General features: G+C 35.0%; 1 protein-coding gene across 2 annotated transcripts; it reads right to left on the bottom strand.

Moving 5' to 3' along the window:
- Positions 1 to 12,449, bottom strand: LOC149787526 (uncharacterized). 2 transcript variants are annotated; one of them, XM_089973653.1, is made up of 4 exons: positions 12,272 to 12,449; positions 5,855 to 5,989; positions 5,270 to 5,457; positions 1 to 2,887 (listed from the first exon to the last, which is right to left on the bottom strand). In XM_089973653.1, exons 1-4 carry the CDS (start codon positions 12,400 to 12,402, stop codon positions 165 to 167), a joined length of 3,177 nt encoding a protein of 1,058 aa, XP_089829779.1. In that variant the 5' UTR covers positions 12,403 to 12,449; the 3' UTR covers positions 1 to 164. The 2 variants fall into 2 exon arrangements, with proteins under 2 accessions (XP_089829779.1, XP_089829780.1); XM_089973654.1 differs by lacking the exon at positions 5,855 to 5,989.
- Positions 12,450 to 20,017: the final 7,568 nt, after the last annotated feature.

The following is a 20,017-nucleotide window of genomic DNA, read 5'->3' as shown; positions in this document are numbered from 1 at the left end:
TGCTATGCAGCTGCAAGGGGAGTCTTTAATTAGAGTGCACGTAATTCATCATTACATATATCAATGATTACAGCGAAATATCTTTCTGCAATGAAGCATGACCGTTTATTCCGAGCAATTCATATGCTATCTTTAAGTCTATGCATGGCTGATTATTAATGTTTTTAATCAGACCGTTCGTCAGAATCCAGGTCGATGTCATAGTAGTTTAACTCTTCCGCGCTGTTGTCTCCATTATTCCTTATATATATCTCTTTCGCGCCTTGCTCGTTGAACTCGAATGACTTTGTCCACTCTGCCTTTGGCTGGAAAGTAACCATCTTTTGAAGTCCTTTCTTTGGCTGTGGAATTTTTTGTTGTACTTTACTCTTTAGCCTGGATCTAGCATCCGCGGATACATATTCTTTTGGTTTTTCTTGTGTTTTCTTAGGTGCCCTCATTATATTGGGAAAGGTTTTACTTATGTGCTTACCCGTGGATGAACTTCCAGTGCCATTGTAATTGCCTATTTCTTGGATTTTATGTTTCTTCGGCTGAGGAAAACCATCTTTATCTTGTTCTATAGTCTTTGGAAAGGATGAATTTGCGAACGAATTAATGTTCTTAAATTCATTAATTGCACGCGGATGATCTTTAATTCCCTGTACCCGTGCCTGGTCAATCAAATGTTGATTGCTTTCATCCACTGCTGATGTTTGCCGTCTTAAGTTATTATCATACGTCCCCTTCACCTGATCGCTGATTCCTACCGCAGTTGTGGATCTTTGTATAGCTGGGATAAATGAAACCTGTTTGTTTTGGATTTCTGGGACAAAAGAAGGTTTGTGTATATCTCGGGTAAATGATGTTATGTGCGGTGAATGCAATAAAACTCCCATAGCATTCAGCTGTGGCCGCGGATATGTCATGAAGGGTGAATGGTTTCGGTAACGAAATCCTGGTCGGCTGTGTCTTTGAATCCAGTACATATTGTATGCACGAATGGCTTTCATTCCATTCATCATTTTGCGCTGAGCATAAAAGGAATCCTTATCTAAATAGTGTGGTTCTATTTTCATGTGTGGCATTTTCATTTCATTCTTGCGTGTTAAGTCTTCATCAAATGCTTTATTTTTATAAACGCGATCTCTATTGACAACATGAAGTTGATCTTCCTGTACGGTTCTTTTGGTAGAAACTGACCATGAATCACCCGTATGGCCTACTTGAAGGCTCTGCCTGGCTAATTCGTCCTTCTCCATACTAGCGTAAATTATCTCTGAAATATTAAACTGTTCCTGAGTTAAGTTTTCCTTACCTTTATAAGTTATCGGTACATCAGGTTGTGTCTCTACAGATACTAAGTTCCTTGTATCCAAGTCTTTGCCATCGTCCGTTTCATCATGAGAATATACAGATTTATAGGTTGATGGATGCTTTGTATATGTATCCAAAGTTTCCATATTAGCGTCGTCCGGATAGTGCTCGTGGCCTAAAATTACTTCGGTAGCCAGCTGATTGGGGAAAGTCGTAATGGCTGATCTATCATCTTCAGGAACTACGTTGTTTTGATTTGATATTATTGTATGAGTTACTGCTCCTTTGTTAGGTATCTCAGTAGACGTAGTTTTTTCTATGAGCTCGTTAACCTTTAGATCATTTGTACTATAATCAATATAATGTGTAATGTGTTCATAAGTTACTGTCGTAGGAATTATGGACGAGTTTGTCATTATGTCCGTCATATGCTGAAATTGATTAATCTTTTCTTTTCGTCTAATTTCCGTCTCAGGAACGCCATTTTGAAAAACGTCGGTCGTTTCTGCAGCAGTAGTACCCTGATATTCATTGGGACCTGGAGCAGTTTTTGTATCTTGAATATATTCGTCTCTTTGATTTGTAACGAATGCAACGATTGACGTAACTGTGTTGTCTGAGTCGTGCATTTTTGTGTCATCTGTTCTGTTTTCTTTGCTACTCACTTTTGACACTTGGTTTACCTCAATTTCGGGGATAACCGTTGAAGTCACTGGTAGCTCCGAGGGCCAAGTTTGACTACCATTAGAATATGACTCGGACGTTTTATGCATTTTTATGTAGATTCCACCTTTATTTTCGATTTGGGCTGTACTTGAATCAATCATATATGTTTTGGTTGCATTCTCCTGAGTGTCTCTGATATTCACTTCCGTCGTGGGTGACATACCATTCTTGGTGGTATCTGTTGAAGTTGCTGTTGGCGTTGTAGACGACCATTGACGATCATCAAAATGCCAGTCAGATGTTTTAGAGATTGTTTCTGTTGTCATTTTTATGTTCTTGATATTAGATCTATTTTCTACGATGGCGTTTCCAGCACTATCGTCTGCAAAAGAGGATACTGTCCGCGTTCCACCCGAAGCATGTGTTGTTAGCTGGATGCCAAGTCGAGTCAAGAACGTTCCGGTTCCGGTGAGAGAAGGAGATTTGCGCGTGCCAACAGAAGCTACAGTTGTCAACTGGATGCCATGTTGTAACTCAGACGTTCCTTTTGTTGGGGGTGAGCCAGTATATAACGCAGATAACAGTTTAGTTATGTTATCTGAGACATCTGTTGTGAGATGTTCGCCCAATTGAGAACGTGGGACCCTTTCTGTAGAAGGTTTTAATTTTGAATTGGCCTTAAATGTCCGATTTTCTTCTCTCAACATAATGATAGTTGTAGGCGTGCCTACAATTTCTCCAACGAAAAGTGTATCTGTGATGTTTTCAGCTCCTTCTACAGCGGAAAGCGACGAAGTAAATTCAATGCAGCCGAATGTATTTTCCGGTATATTAAAACGAAAGTAGAAGTATCTAATCTTGTCCAGGATTTTTTTCCAGCTTCCAGGAAACTTCGAGAATTCACACATGTCCATGAACCCATCCTCTGAAAGAAATGAGGATTATCAAGTACGTTTATTTTTCATGTGATAAGAGCGGAACTAGACCAATTTCGTATAACTAGTGTGTAATTTAGTTTTCACAACAAATACCATATTTGTTTTTTTATATACATAGTTTGAATGTCTAGTATTCATATAGATATATTTACTAAACTCTGCAGAGGAAAATAAACAAACTTATGAAAATGAGCAAGAGACCTGTAATCGATTTTTTGATGACAGGCTAGGATAGCCAAGATCTCTGGTGTATTTGTCTGACATTGATTCAACATTGGAAGACAACGTGCCAAGCATTCTGTGAATTAAATTATAATAAATGAGATGGATTAAAGGTATTTAATAATACAGTTGAGGGTTATCTCCTGAAACAAATAACTATTAGTTGTTTAAATACAACAGTTTAAAACTTTTCAAGCAGTCTGGATTTCGTAGGGGTTCAGATTTCTTTTGTACAGATGGATTTGTCCCATGATGATGCACAGCTAAACTTTTAATGCTGAAGGTATAATGGCAACAGATGGGCGGACAATAATACTATAACATAATATGGTCAACCTTATGGTGGACATATTGTTACATATTATTAATTAGTATTGTGGTTTAGCTTTGTCCATGATTATATGTTATGTATATTTAATTTGTATTGTGATTGACCTTTGGCCATAATTAAGGGTAGGGAGTTTGGGCCTGCGTGACCAATATTTTTTTTTTTATTATCAACAACATATTGCATAGCTAATATTTGTATGTGATTGTAGATTATATATTAAGATGATTATCATTTGCAGGTTAACATGTTTACATGGCCTTTTGAGACTGAAAGTTTCTAGAAGTGATCTTGTTAACATATTTGACACGAAAATTGCCGTCATCCTGGTTCAGTTATTGTGTCTTTTTTAAATAAAATAAATGGAATGATCAACGGAATCACTCATTCTTATATTAAAATCAGCCTTCAGAGACATCCGTCTCTCTTAAATCCATATTATCCACTGTATTGCATTTACTTCGAGTCCGGTTATTTTGTGTTACTATTGGCTTCGTCAAGATTTCCACTTGTATTGATGTGTACAGTTTGATATATAGATGCTATTGTGGATTTAATGCAATTTTCCAGCACATGATAGACTATACATGGTGGCCAGCATAAATGGTGTAAAGAGAACAAGGTAAAACCAAGGTTAGAACCACCGACCCACTGGTAGCTAATGGCAAGATTTATCACGTACCTACATTGACCGAGCCAGAGACTCTAACTCACGCAGACATAGGTGAGATTGCAGACGGTAAAGACGAGAGCATTTGTGGCCCTCTGTATATAGACATAATAGACACAATGTGTCGCTCGCCTGTTAAAGACAGGTAAGACATAGTTTTGTCCCTGTTTCTTTGTGCGGCACTTGTAACAGTATTAGTTATATCAAACCGAGGTAGTGGAAGTGTCGGTGTCTTTCCCAAGGACACACCAAGACATCCGACCTGGGCTGGTCTGGAACCCACGATACTTAGAATACTAATGACATAATTAAATTTGTATTTATGTATATATTTTTCTCTCTCACCTATATGCTTATTGTTTTTAATTATGCGTTTATTATGTGCTTGAAACCAGTGAATTACATTACTTTAAAAAAATGTTAATTTCCTCTGCTCGACATTTGTTTGTTTCACTCAATACTCGCTTCTCTGAACTTGATACTCGATGTTTCAACTAAATACTATATTTTTAGATTTTTCTCTTTTCTATACTCTTTCTTCAATTCGATGTTAGATTTTTCTGAACTTGATGCTATCATTTCCAGCTACATACTTGTTTTTCTCTAGTCGATACTCCGTTTCCATGACTTGATGTTCTCTTTAATCAGTTGATACTCCCTTGTGTGGACTCGATACATGCTTTACAGAATTCGATGCTCACCTTTAATTAACTCAGTACTTGCTTTTTCTCATCTCGACACTTGCTTTCATGGGCTCAATAATCACTTTTTGCTTTTTCAACTCGATAGTAGCCTTTGGTGACTTGATACTCGTTATAAAGAAAAATAACCCTCATGATAAAATTAAATACGTATATTGATTAATTTCGAATTTTAAATACTGGCCATGCGAAATGTTTCGGGGACATTTGTACAACATTATTAAGGTCTTATTTCATTGCGAGATAAATGCAGCTTTATGGCAGAGAGAGAGAGAGAGAGAGAGAGAGAGAGAGAGAGAGAGAGAGAGAGAGAGATGGTGCGCTCGAGGAAGAATGTTACGCCTTTGTAGTAATTATGTGAAGATGAACAGAAACGACAATATCTTATCATACACAATTGACCGAGAAACACGCTAAGCCTCATTTTAATTTAGGTCAAAAGATTTACTGTTTAGATCAGACGTTGAAAAGAGGCCGTCTGCTTCATCCGCAACTCTGGATGCTGTTATGAGTTCTCTGGTGTCAACGAAACCGCTGCCATCTTTATCAAACACAGCAAAATCACCGAGTGTCAGTAGAGATTTCTGATTTGTTTCACAAGGTGCCGCAGGTACCCATGTGGTCCTTCCAGACTTACTGAAATGTACATTACAAATGATCATACATACATACATACATACATACATACATACAAGCTGGAGAAATTATGGATAAACTCCGATACACGTTTGAGTTCATTTTTTTTCTTCTTCTTTTCTCGGTGGCTAGTATTTCTTCACGGAAGAAATTTGAATGGAGAAACTGCTCGGCAAGGCCATTAAATTATACTCCTTAAATCCTGAGAGTATTCTCCTTTAACACCAAATTGAATGTAAAGTTATAAATATCGATGACAAATCAAGTTGGTTCTTAAACGCTTTGTACTGAGTTTATTTGGTATCAGACGGATTTAAAGTATTTATTACCGAGTAAGGATAACAAAGTTTTCAAAGTAATATCGTGCATTTGAAAAAATCTGAGCAACTGCAGATACCTGACTGGGTGATAGAATACACTTTGAATTTCGCAGTGACGCAGATCCTTGCCTTCCGTGCAAACTTTAGGATATTGGACCATACGTGGGATGCCACATCCCTTATAGAACTGCTGCTGGCCACTTTGCGACGTCCTGTAAATATATTTGATTCCATCTGGTCCAATGTTATTACAGACTCTAACCTATGACTATGTGCGACTACTTCACTATGCGACATTACTCGGCACTAAATTTAACGCACGTAAATTTATTACCACACAACAGAATAATCGCTAATCCAAGACATATATAGGCAGGTAGATAGATAGGTAGATAGCAAGGGAACATACAATAAAAGGTGAAATACAAACGGCACAAATACTTTTCTTCTTCCAGATAGGCAAGCCAAGCCAAATTTATTCTGGTTCTGAACATTAGCTGGCACTGAATTGTAAGTTTACATATCTGAAATCATTGTATGATTGTACAAAGATAACTTTATTTATCATATGAAGTGAGCAAGTTATCAGAGTGCGAGATCAAGTAAAACATAGAAACTAATAAATATTCTTATTGTTAGTTGCACCCCACCCCACCGCGTTCATTCCAATGTTACAAACACCACGGCACTTGTCCTGAAACTCTAATACGTGTCTGTTTTTGCTTTTCAACAAGTTTGACTCACTGGCGTTATCATTGCCCAAATCTGGGTCAGTTAAGGAGAAAGGTCAGGATCAGAGTTTACGTTCCGAAAAAACATATCTAACTTATCATTTACCAACCAACAAATCAGGAGATGCCAGATGCCAAGGAAAATATCAGATTACAATGGATGCGTCTGTTCCAATTACATCGTTAGTTGTTGAATCTGGTAGGCCAGTCTTTGGGAAAATTCAACTTGAGAAGTCGGAACGTTTGAGCTTACTTCCATTCACGTTTACACTGATTTGTTACATTAAGATTCATATCAATGCATCCGTGCAAAAGGTTGAATTCGTTAGAAAATTTATTATTGCACACATGCATGATCACTCTCGGTATGTAAGTAAATAAAAATGTCTGTCTGTCTGTCTGTATGTATGTATGTATATATGTATGTATGTATGTATGTATGCATGTATGTATATATGTATGTGTAGAAATCAAGTAAGAAATGTTTTATATGTATATGGAAGTTCCAATGTAAAGCTTTAAAAAGAAACCGCAAGCAGATGAGACCATCGTCAACTATCGCCCTATTAAAGGGAAAAAAGTATTTAATATAAGCTGAACACATTGACGTGTTCTCAACTCAAGGCCACTTTGTGAACTTCTCTTTTGTTTTGTTTTTCTTTTAAATGTGCGGAGAAAAATACAGTTTGACATAGTTCGTAATTGGCAGACGTTTTAACGTCCATTTAGGAAGAAAAATATAAAATACTGTCGATGTACCAATCTTTTGGATTAAGTTATTTCACCAAACCAGAATCTAAAACACAACGAACAGTATTCCCACTGTGCACACAGTAGGGACTACTTTCAAGACCACCAGAAAACTGATACCCGGGAAAGAAAACCCCAACTAATTTACAAGAACGTAGGTATCCTGTCCCTCCTTTCATCTTCACTTTCAGACGACTATCGTTCATTTTCAGAACGAATGTATCACCTGATCGCCGTCATTAGTCAGCTGCCTAAGCTGTCATTAAAGTTTTCAGACATTTTCAAATCTCGCACCCACCCTTTTACACGGAGACTTTAAACAAATATGGCAACCTACATTGCATAGCTCATCCACATATGGCATTTCTGCAAACGATTATTAACACTTGTCTGTTTCGAGACTATTTACAGCGATTACTTCAAACCAATATATTCCATTCTTCTCCTTTTAAAGAAGTAGAATCAGAATGAAAACAAACGTCTGAGCGAAATCAACGAAGAATGTAGAGCTTGTTTGAATATGGTTTCATAAACCTGAAAGAGCAGCCAGATATTTATCAAAGTTAGGTCAAAACTGAAATTGTCTGAAGGAGTGAAATTTGTATTAACTGTGGAATACAGTTTGGAGAAAAACTTCCTTTAAGCTGATAGTTGTTGAAATTAAACAAACAAACAAACAAAATAACAAAACAATCATTTATAATTGATATGTTTGTATGTGTGTGTGTGTGTTCTCGTTTGTGAGTATAATGCTTTTATGGTCAATGTACAGCGCCTTCAAACATTTTTATTATAGATCGCGCTTTATCAGATAAAGTAATTTGTAATTTGTAACAAAACATACGGAATATATTAGTTTGAAGTTGCCAAATTTGAATAAGCTCACATGGTTTACAGTGTATGTGTGAAATTGTACAGAATTGTCTGAGCACTTGGAAGACAGTTTTCGGCGCTGAGTAAAATGTCGATCGGTAAAAGAAAATGCTCTGGATTGGACCGATAACTGTCTAAAAGAGAAGAAGGATATTCTGCATTGCTACCCAATGTTTTGTTGTTGTCCGAAATGGAGCAAAGGCATTGAAAACAACAGTAATTAAACAAATTTCTGACAAATTTTCTTTTCTTCCGTATTCGTTTAATGTGCACCAAGCTCTGTCTTGGAAATGAACAGTAATAGCTATAAATCTCCTAGACAGGAATCTCTCTCAACCTAGTACAGAAGATCCCAATGTTTGAAAAAAGAACCATATATTCCTTTCTTTTTTTCATGGTACATCGCTTAGTTATTAATGAACAAAAAGTCCTCATGGCAAATTTCGGAAAGGATAGCGTCATCTTGCATTTCAAAAACTTCAGGCATACATATAAGTAGGCAAATATGTACACATAAACTTTACTACTTGATTCCTTGGATCAAAACATTGTATAGAGATAATTACGAATGACTCTTTCGCCATTTGTCAATATTATCAATAAGACCAAAATCACTGATGTAATTTGCACGGACATAAGCTATCATGCATATCGATATAGACTGTCGATGAAATTGTCGACGTAGCAACCAGAAGTAAGAATTTTTACAATAAAGACTTATTTGAAAAAAGAAAACGAGTTCAAAAGTAGAGCCGTGGGAATGATTAACTAACCGCAAACAGCCACTTCTGTTATTAGATTAGTTAAAGGTCAGGGCCACACTATAAAAGGTGGATTACTGTGTCTGATCTCATTCTTTAGCTGTCCGTTGTCGAGTTAAGATCGAGTTTCTTAGTCTGATTTTGTTGTCTGGCTTCAGTTGATGTTTCAATAAATATTGGTAGACATGTGCAACCTGAGAAATGTTCAGGCGGTTCACACATGACTTGCAATATCATTAATAGTCCGAGTTACCTCTGACCCTTGTGTCCCCATTTTTGATATTTTGACATTTATGTTGGGGTGTAGGGTCAGAGTCCATTCTCTATCGAAAAATTGGAATTCGCCGACACCAAATGGTGTTGGCATGTGGTAGCCGCTTACTTGCCGGCCCAGCAAACTTGAACGACCTTTCATCGAGATACACCTGCATGAAATCGATAGGAATATGATTTATTTTCTTTAAAAAATCGCGAGCATAGCATTCGTTGTGTTTTTAATCCACTGACAGACGAGATGAAAGTACGTTGTTGCTGAAATTTGACCTGGATCTGGTCATTTGCATCCCGATTCGCATGACTCGCAACCTATATGTCATTGACATCAGAAGTCATAGTCACGTGTCCAAATATCACAAATGGGGTAGCAAGGGTCAGAAGAAACTCGGACTATATCATTAACTGAACTAAATTTCATTGACATTTGCTATGATTTTAATTACGAACTCAATATTTAATAGAGACTCAAAGTAAACCAAACTAAAACTGACCGCTCCGGTGGCCTAGTGGTAGAGCCTTGGATGCGGGAGGTCGCGGGTTCGAACCCGTGCCGAGTTATACCAAAGACTTCTAAAAATGGTACTAACAGCTGCCTCGCTTAGCGCTCAGCATTAAGAGGTTAGTGTTAGGACTGGTCAGCCTGGTGTCAGGATAATGTGACTGGGTGGGACATCATGCTACGTGTCTGCGGCATGATGCTACACCACTATAAACTTTCACACTGCATACGTCATAGTGATATGACTGAAAAATTGTTAAAGATACGTTAAAAATCTAAATCACTCACACAAACATTTACTATATTTATTTATATCAACCTGTTGATTTGCAGTTGCATCTTTTGATCATGCCATTTTGTCTACTTTACTTTATGGGTGTGAAGCGTGGTGGTTTGAATATATCAAAGTCACAGAACACTTCCATAATGAATTTTGAAGAAAGCTTACAAAATTGTGAATTTCTATTATTAAATCAAACTGACAAAATTATAGCACGATACCAGTGTTGATGTATGCACTTATAACACAGTTGAATTCAACAGATTATTCTCGAAAGCGTATACATGCAGATGGAGTACATGCTACAAATATTCCTTGGTTATCAAATGCATCACAAAAAAGATAAAATGTAACAGTAATACTGTGATATCCCTGAAGACCTGATCTTTGATATCATGAATGTATAAACATACATCAAGGAACAAATGCATAACAAAAAGGATAGAATATAACATAATACTTTGATATCCCTGAAGACCTGATCTTTGATATCATGAATGTGTAAACATACATCAAGGAACAAATGCATGATTACAGAAACCCTAAATGATCTTTATGTAAGTAGGTCTCTGCAGCCATATCGTCTAAAAGGAATTTATTGACAGTAGTAAACGTCTGCCTAGGAATGCGTATCTTCCACTCATACAATTTAAAATTTATAATGCATTCACACTGAAGTTGGTCTATGGGGCAATATACCACTCTCCAGGAATGAAAATGTAACATTACGTTGGAGACGATTAGTATTATTTATTTATTTGTTCCCTTTTTTCACAATAAAGATAAAACCTTGTGAAGTTGTTCTGCTAATCTAGACCTAACATTGCAAAATTACAAATGCGTTTACTTATGCATAATTGCACATTTCTCATAATCAGTCAAAATTTGTCAAGTTTGAAAGGAAAGCAATATCCTAGTTTATTATACTTCATCTATTTATAAATTTGTGTTTACATTATATATTACCAATATGTTTTCTCAATTACATTTTTGCATTCAAACACCGTTCTTTTTATATTCTTATATTATTTATATCAAATCTGATTTTCAATGTTTAGTATCATAGCTATTTATTCTAACACAGTCGCAAATATTTTCTTTTTTTTTCAATTATGATGTTTTGACCATTCTTTGTATTACTTATAATCAGATCAAGAATGCTATTTCAATTTTTAGTTCGCAATGTTTTTGTGTTTTTGTAACGTGACATTTAAATAAAATAAGCAGCGAAGATTCGACACGGTGCTTTAGTGGTTAGCGTGCCAAACACACGACCGAAAGTGTAAGAATTCGAATCCTACCATCTGTCCAGGCTGGGGCAGTTGCCGTGGTGTATCCTTGGACAAGGCACTTTATGTAAATTACCTCGGAACTAAATAATCTACTTGTGTTGCTGTGCCATAAAACACTAAACTTAAAAAATCTCTCTCATGCCTGAGAGATTTGCCCTAAATCTCTTCCGTGCAGACGATAAGCAGACGATAGAAGCACATACGAGCGTCGATAAGTAATAGATAATTCAGAGTGGTTGAAATATCAATTAGCATATAGTGCCAGACACGTCATGGATGAATAAGTTACAATAGGCTTCTCGCTCTTTCATTTCATCGACGTGATAACGAGAGATCTATCAAGCTAATCATTTTCAGGTTAAAAAAGAGGTGTACCTGCCTACGTATTTCCCTGTTGATCTTCACGACTCTCTGCTTCTTAACCAGCCATTACTTTATAAGACTATAATTATATATTTTTATATTTCTTGATTTTACTGCTTCACTTGCTAATAATATACTCGCATTTTCCTTTTCTGTTTTATGTGATTGTTTATATTATTTCTTTCTTCCTTTTCTTTATAGTGTTTTCGCCAGATTGCTGTTAGTTCATTTGAAGTAATTAACAAAGGTTCTAAATTCATAACGATTTATATTTTGACGCATTCGTCTTAAGGATTGATTATGATTCATTCTTTTGCATTTTCAATTACCTTGTATCATTTTATGGTATTGATTTATATTATATATTGTTAAATATGTGTATGTCATTACTTCCCGTTGGTATTAATTAGTATTCACATTTTTGTTTTGCAAAAGACTGACAGGCTAATATTCAATAAAGTTCTTCTGTAAAAAATAAATAATCTTTAACCTTTAAAACTCAGATATAAAGTACACGTAGAAGAAAAGTAATAGATTTGTTCTATGCGTGTGATTCTTGCTGGTTATGTTCCTCCTAAAAATTCAAAACTTATAAGAATTGGTGAAAGCACGAAAGTAAGGTCTTTGAATTACAATGTTATCTTCGCGACATCTCTTTCAATGTCTTACCTTATTCGAATTATTCCTCCCTCCGTCGTCAGCTGGTTGCCGTGGGTTTGGACATTTGACCTCGGTGGGACATCTGCTTTTCTTGCGTGACAAGCTGCATATACCCAAATCACGAAAAGATGTATCCTCATTTTATTTACTGAAGGACTTTAAGTTCTTTCGGACATTTTCCCTGACCTCGTTCTAAGTAAGACTAAATGCACATTGAAAATAGTGCCATTTATATACAAAGGGTAAGGAACTTGAAATAGGTTAAAGGGTTGAAGGACAGTAGTGGGAGTATTCATTTATTTGTAATGGCATAATGCTTTCTTGTTCCAGCTTTTTTTTCATTGTCCAAAAGTGACACATTCAATGCAAACGCTTTAACCGTATCATCCTTCTTTTTTAAAGAAGCATTCATACAGAAAAAAAACCATTTGCCGGTCGTTTTAAGTAGTATTTAGTTTCATTAGCTTCGGCCATTGTCTATCATGGCGTTAGTCAGGACAGTGCTGACTCAAAACTCACAGACAAATGATCGTATACAACCATTAAGAAGTAGCATGTACGTTTCAGAGGGGGGCATTATATATTGAAAAGTTTTAAACATTAAACGCATGTTTTGTGAGTTATAAGTGATAAAGCACAACATTTGTATCTTAAGTGTACGAAACTTAACCGTTAGACTTTATTACAAAGGTGATTATGTTAATACTACCGGTGGCCTGCTATGATGCTTTTAGGGATAAGGGCTGTGATAGCCGATTGTTACAAAATTAAATTCTTAACAGCAGCAAGAAAAAGAAGCGAGAGCAATGGTAAACAAAACTAATTGGAGTCATAGAGGACAAAACCCAAAAGTAATGGAATAAAAACTAGGAGGTAAACAAAGTCAAGATTAGATTATTTGTACGAGTTTTGCTAAGTTTATGTCTTATATATGATAGATTCCATCTTGATATATTTCTTATTCCCGCAAATAATTGCTCACATGATATGATAAGGATAAATCTAATCAGCTGGAGAAAAAACCCCAAGAAAGAACGATGAAAGAACACCCCACCCCTACCCCCCAAAAATGAAGACTTCATAACGCAGAATTAAATGTCAAATTTTCTAGTAAAATTTGCTTTTCCTTGAAGCGATTTGATTCGACCCTTCCGCGAGACCTCAATCCATGCATCCTAGAATCATTACTAACCTCTATACACGGCTGCATTTTTGTTTAGACGTGTCACTTGCTATTGCTTATTGATGAAAATAAAGAAACAATGGGATTTTGATGAAACGTAAAGAAACACTGGCATTTTGATGAAACGTAAAGAAACACTGGCATACTGATTACACTTGAAGAAACAATGGGATATGGATGAACTTAAGAAATAGTATCATACTGATGACATTTGACAAAAGGCATATAGATGAACTTGGAAAAAAAACAATGGTATATTGATGAAACGTGAAGAAATAATGGCATATTGATGACACTTGAAAAAACAATGACACTGATGGCACTTGAAAAATAACGACATATTGATGACACTTGAAAAAACAATGGCACTGATGATACTTGAACAATGACATATTGTCAATACTTGAAGAAACAACAACATATTAATGATACTTTGAAGAAACAATGGCATATTGATAACACTTGAAGAAATAATGACATATTGTTGATACTTAAATAATGACATAATAAAGACACTTGAAGAACCAATGACATACTTAGACACTTGAAGAAACAATGACATAATGATGACACTTGAAAATAATTTATGAAGTGGCGGATTTGAAAAGTAAATTTCTTAAGAGAAAATTGGGTTAGATGTTAGATGTATTTAGCATATTAAATCAAATAATGTGTACCATTTTTTTTAATGACACAGTTTGAGGTATATATGAGCTCCATAGGCAAGCAATGTATTCATATTTATTCTTTGGATCTGGATTAGGTTCATTACAACGTATTTACTACATTATTAAAGAATGGGGAAATACCACTTCTACAAATATGTATGTATGTATGTATGTATGTATGTATGTGTGTGTGTGTGTGTGTGTGTGTGTGTGCGTGCGTGCGTGTGCGTGCGTGCGTGTGTGTGTATGAATGTCTTGCAAATCATGAATATGAGAACTCATTCCGGCATATAGTTGTTTGGAAAAACGAGTAAAAAGATGAGTCGTGAGTTCTGAGGTGATATCAGTGCCAAAAGGTTGTGTCTGTTTACATTAATTTTTCCATGGGAAACACGCGGCCAGATTTGAGCATTTTTACTGAGAAGCTAATAAGGGGGTATTATCAAGGGGAATTAATTCGTTAGAAGCACATTTTGTTTGACTAAAGAAGTGAAGGTATTAAGTAATGAAAATAATAATAGATTATATCTAGCAGATGACTTCACTCTGCAGATAACGTTAAATAAACATTAATTTGGGTTGGTTTGGACAGCCATATGTTCAATCTTACAACGAGCTGTCATTTAAAAAATATGAGTAACTCAAACTTGTTTAAGCGCCGTAACTTAAGATAACGACAGCTGTTGCAGCAGATGATGACGTCTGCACCAAATTTCAGAAACAACTTGTACAGTACAGAGATGACAAATCTGTAACTGTGTATTATTATGAGAACTTGTTGGAGTTTATATGAAAGTTTGTTTTCTATATGACAGCATTCATATTTTTCTTCATGTACCTCAGGTCATGAAGCAACCACATCACTGTTCTTCAGTGGTATTACAATTGAAAAGTGATACAAATACACAAACACAGCAAAAATATCATCGATAAGATACATAATACAGCGAATGTTGTCAGTTTCAGTCAATAATAAAAAAGGAAATATACAATCAGCTGAATAATGCGGTAGGCATAATATTTAGGATAATAATAGGAAAACAGAAAATATTTTTGTTCGAACACATGCAAATTAGATTCGTAGGAAACATATAATGTTGAGGAGGATGACGAATAAGTTATTCACTTTTGAACAGAGACTAGCAAACATTTAACAAAGGGATCTACAATTTGTACTGTATAGATTTGTCGGTTTGTTTTTTTATTCGGATTACAAATAAGAACGAACGTCTTCCTAATTTGATGAAGACATGGAATAATTATAACAAAATTATTTAATTAACTTTTTCTCATTTTGAATAAATAAAATATATCGCTATGTATTGCATTCCATATAACATTTTCACGCGAACTATTGAAGTTTAATATTACAAATTTAACACAGTGATCGTCTGCATATTGGAGGTAAACCGTCAGATATACTAAATGATAAGTATGACTCTTTCCGAGATCTGGATTGATCGTTTAAAGTCTATGACTAGAGAATTAATTAAAATAAACCACACAAACAAGTAAAATCCGTGACAGGTTGCGCTAATTGCTTCTTCATAATGGCTTCAGATTATTGCGTACGTCATTAAACGTTTTTGGTTTCTACTATATCAAGGTTACAAACAAAATAATATAATTGGGTGAATCGTTCCGAGACGTTTTGGCAAGTTTATATAATTTATAGTCTAGGAGACTAACGCTGTAAATAAAATGCCTCGTTCTGATTAAATTTTACAATATGAGTGATGCCTCAAATGCATAAATAGCATAGACAAATGACACAATAATATATACATTAACTGGGTCATTAAAATACATACGTCTCTGTTGAAAACTGTCGCATGGAGCATCACATCTCGTGGCATAATTAATTTTCCAAACTTTTTACTTTTATTCAAAATGTTTTAGTATATCCTAAACATTTGTCATGCAAGTGTGCTACTCATTTGTCTTGGTAAACTAGATGTTCGGTTTGTAAAAGAAAGACAACGGCATGCATAACTTATCGATACCCTCTGCTATTATGGTGTTTTCCATAAACATCACAAACTACTATCTTCAAATTATGTTGAAAAAAAATGTAGAAGAAATTATTGTAAAAATCCCCAGGAATAAAAACAGAGGCTGTATTTTGTTATGCAACATTCAACAATTGTCTCATGTACAACATGGAGCACTACTGGCAATGGTAGACGGGATCTTTTAGCTGATACATCTTAGTGTAAAACTTATATGGTACCCCCGAACTTTGTTTCAACCTGAAACGTTTTTGCAGACTTTCAAAATCCCAAAACGGTTGATGGAATTTATAGAATGCATGTTTCAATCCATTTAATAGAGTTTATAAATTTATGTTTTAAGTCTTTTGATGGAATAGAAAGACGTATACTTTAGGTCCTTTGATTAAAATGACAGAATTTATGTTTTAAGCCCTTTGATAGAATTGATAGAATTTGTTTGATAGAATTGATAAAAAAATATTTTCAAGTCCTTTGATAGAATTGATGGAATTTATGTTTTAAGTTCTTTGATTAAATATATAGAATTGATGTTTTAAGTCCTTTGATATAATTGATAGAGCTTATGTTTTAAGTCCTTTGATATAATTGATAGAATTGATGTTTTAAGTCCTTTGATATAATTGATAGAATTGATGTTTTAAGTCCTTTGATATAATTGATAGAATTGATGTTTTAAGTCCTTTGATAGAATTGATAGAATTGATGTTTTAAGTCCTTTGATAGAATTGATAGAATTGATGTTTTAAGTCCTTTGATATAATTGATAGAATTTATATTTTAAGTCATTTGATAGAATTTACAGAATTTTCTCGTTTAAGTACTTTGATACAATTGATACAGTTTATCTGTTAATAGACATGATAAAATTTATGTTTTAAGCCCAAGGGTTTAAAAATTTTACTGACTCAGCATTCTTATGCTCTGTGTAAATTGTCTTATATATATTTAATCTAATTGTTTGTCTGTTAGTTTTAAAATTTGTTTTCTATCATTACGTGTAACATTGTTTGCTGGACTTGACCTTGTCCGAAATTGAATTCATTTCTGCTTGACCTGACTGACTTTTTAATTTCTTTTTTCAATTCATTTATGTAAACAACTAATAATAGCTTCGTTATTCTCTCTGTGTTTGAGCTTATTATCAGGATTATTATTATTGAGGTAAACAAATGAGGTGTAAATATGTTGATCAGGGTCCGGGTTTTGGAGATTCCCAAGTGAATTTTGTATCCTATTGTGTTGTAAATAACAGCGCGTATTAGATCATTCTAGGACTGCTCCAGTGGCCTAGTGGTTAGGGCGTCCGCATCAGATGGGTTCGAACCACGGTCGAGTCATACCAAAGACTTACAAAAATGGTACTAACAGCTGCCTCGCTTAGAGGTTAGTGATAGGACTGGTCGGCCTGGTGTCAGGATAATGTGACTGGGTGGGACATCATGCTACATGTCAGCGGCATGATGACCAAGCGCCAGACATCACTATAATCTGTCACACTGCAGACATCGTAGCGATATGACTGAATTTTTTAAAAGCTACGTTGAGAATCCAAATCACACACACACACACACACATATCATTCTAGAAGGTTATTTTTTAATAGGTAATAGATGTTTTTTAGAAAATGCTACTTGTGACCTTGATGTCAAGCAGATAACTATATTATCTTGTGACTGTCAGGATTTTACCAGTAGTACTTTAACATCTAGCACTTTAAGTTGTATTATGATGTGACCAGAATAAGCTGAATTTTATTTTCTTCAAATTATTGATTTCAAGTGATTATTTTCTCTGAAATACAAAAATGCTCTTATAAATATATTGAATAGATTCATTCATTGGAATTCATACTGAACTCAAGCCTGAAATAATATTTGTGTGCTTCAACAAGAGACTGAGACACATCAGCACTTCGCAGACCATAACATACGAGTCATCGCTTTCAATTTTTGATCTCTTCAGGACTTTTATTATTAGGACTTGTGTCTTTAATTCTTGTAATTATTTTTTGGATTTATTTCGCAATACCATAAGTTTTTATTTTCACTTTGTATTTTAGGGAAATAAATTATTTGTTAAATTTTACAAAGCTTGTTGTCTTCACTCTGTTACGTATTTTAAGAGCATAGACTCGTAACAGTCTTCACTACTTCCTTTCTATATTTTCATGTCGATAAAATGTCACGCTCTTCTCAAAATTTATTTACAGTGAATCAAACAGTTTTCCATTATTATCTCTGTGAACGCATCAGAACTCACAAATGCACAGCTGTCTACTTATCAATTTGTTGTCACTCGTATGCGAATTTCCCTAAATCGCTTATCAAAACAAGAGAGATTTCCCTTGACACACTGAGAAAGTGAGTCACTTTTCTTGATAAAACTTAGTCCCCCAATGCAACTGATTCAAAATGTGGAGTTTGTTCCAAAACAAAGCCACTATACTGACATATTCGAAGATATTACAAACTAAAACAAAAGTTTTGAGAATATCCTGCTACCTCCGATAGTCTCTCTCTCTGTCTCTCTCTCTGTCTCTGTCTCTCTCTCTCTCTCTCTCTCTTCCATCTGGGCTGAAACTTTGCGATGTGATTCTTCATGGTTTACTTTATGTTCTAGCCATAAATTAAGGGACACTATTTAAAACTGTCCGACTTATTCTACTTTGTATTATTTATCAGTAGAGAATTTATCTGGTTTGATATGCGTAGTGTTCGTATGCCTGTGTATATGCTCATATCTTTTTCTGTCTTACAATAAGATCACGTGAGGATCCATCCAAAACTTGCTGTTGAAAAGGACTATGTATGTATGTATGTATGTATGTATGTATGTATGTATGTATGTATGTATCTATGTGTCTGTATGTATGTATGTATGTATGTATGTATGTATGTATGTATGCATGTATGTATGCATGCATGCATGTATGTATGTATGTATGTATGTATGTATGTATGTATGTATGTATGTATGTGTGTCTGTCTGTGTGTCTGTATGTCTGTGTATGTATGTATGGATGGATGGATGGATGGATGGATGGATGGATGGATGAATGGATGCATGCGTGCGTGCGTGCGTGCGTGTGTGTGTGTGTGTGTGTATTTTAAATTAATTCATCCGTACAGTCATGGCTACATAGTAGCGAGTAAGTTGCGATATGCCAAAAACTGCATACAGAACAAAGACATGGCAAAGAAAGGGGAAGGTCCTTAAAATACATTCCAATTCTGTATGTATAAACTGCAATAGTGCAACCTGTTGAGGAGTCCAAGACCTCAGCTGGACGCATCAGAGGACAAAGCGTTGACTCCATTAATCCCGTCTTACGACATGTACGAATGCCCATTAAATCTAGTCTACATCCCAAACCTGCAAAAGGATAATCGAGGGAGTTGTCGTAGAAACAAAGAAGAAAACTATCTATGGAACTTTCATTATGCCGTGAATCAAATCAGTGTGTAATTGATCGAATCGGCCACACATTGTAATAATAATAATAATAATTACAATAATAATGACGATCATTTGTTATTTCTCATCTTCTGATCGTTTATCATTAGAATTAAAATTATAAGTAATAATAATAATATTCGTCATCATCATCATCATCATCATCATCATCATCATCATCATCATCATCTTCTTCTTCTTGTTCTTTTCATCAAGGTAAGTTTGTTGTCATTGTTTCTTTTTTAAGAAACAAAGGTTCTGTATATGTTTGAATATTAAGCATTTCTGGTTTAGATTAAAATTAAATCATCTCGTTAAATTTTTCAAATCCGCTTTTCGTACAAAATAATCACCTTATATATATAATCATGTATATATTGCGTTGCAGCGCACAACTGGAAAACCACATAAATCTAGAGCAACTCTCCAGAAAATGGAT

This window comes from Sinohyriopsis cumingii, chromosome 11 (assembly GCF_028554795.1).
Source record: "Sinohyriopsis cumingii isolate HCF-2022 chromosome 11, ASM2855479v2, whole genome shotgun sequence".
NCBI classification, from domain to species: Eukaryota; Metazoa; Mollusca; class Bivalvia; order Unionida; family Unionidae; genus Sinohyriopsis; species Sinohyriopsis cumingii.
Note: the sequence above shows the minus strand (reverse complement) of the source record. Positions and strands in the feature narration are given on the sequence as shown.

Bases quoted from the DNA above. Each gene is read 5' to 3' on its own strand.
- LOC149787526 (XM_089973653.1), bottom strand. From the start codon at position 12,402: ATGAGGATACATCTTTTCGTGATTTGGGTATATGCAGCTTGTCACGCA. The intron at 5,458-5,854 runs GTATCTGCAGTT...TGTACATTTCAG, and splicing joins GTATTCTATCACCCAGTCAG to TAAGTCTGGAAGGACCACAT. The intron at 2,888-5,269 runs GTAAATCTTTTG...CATTTCTTTCAG, and splicing joins TTCAACGTCTGATCTAAACA to AGGATGGGTTCATGGACATG.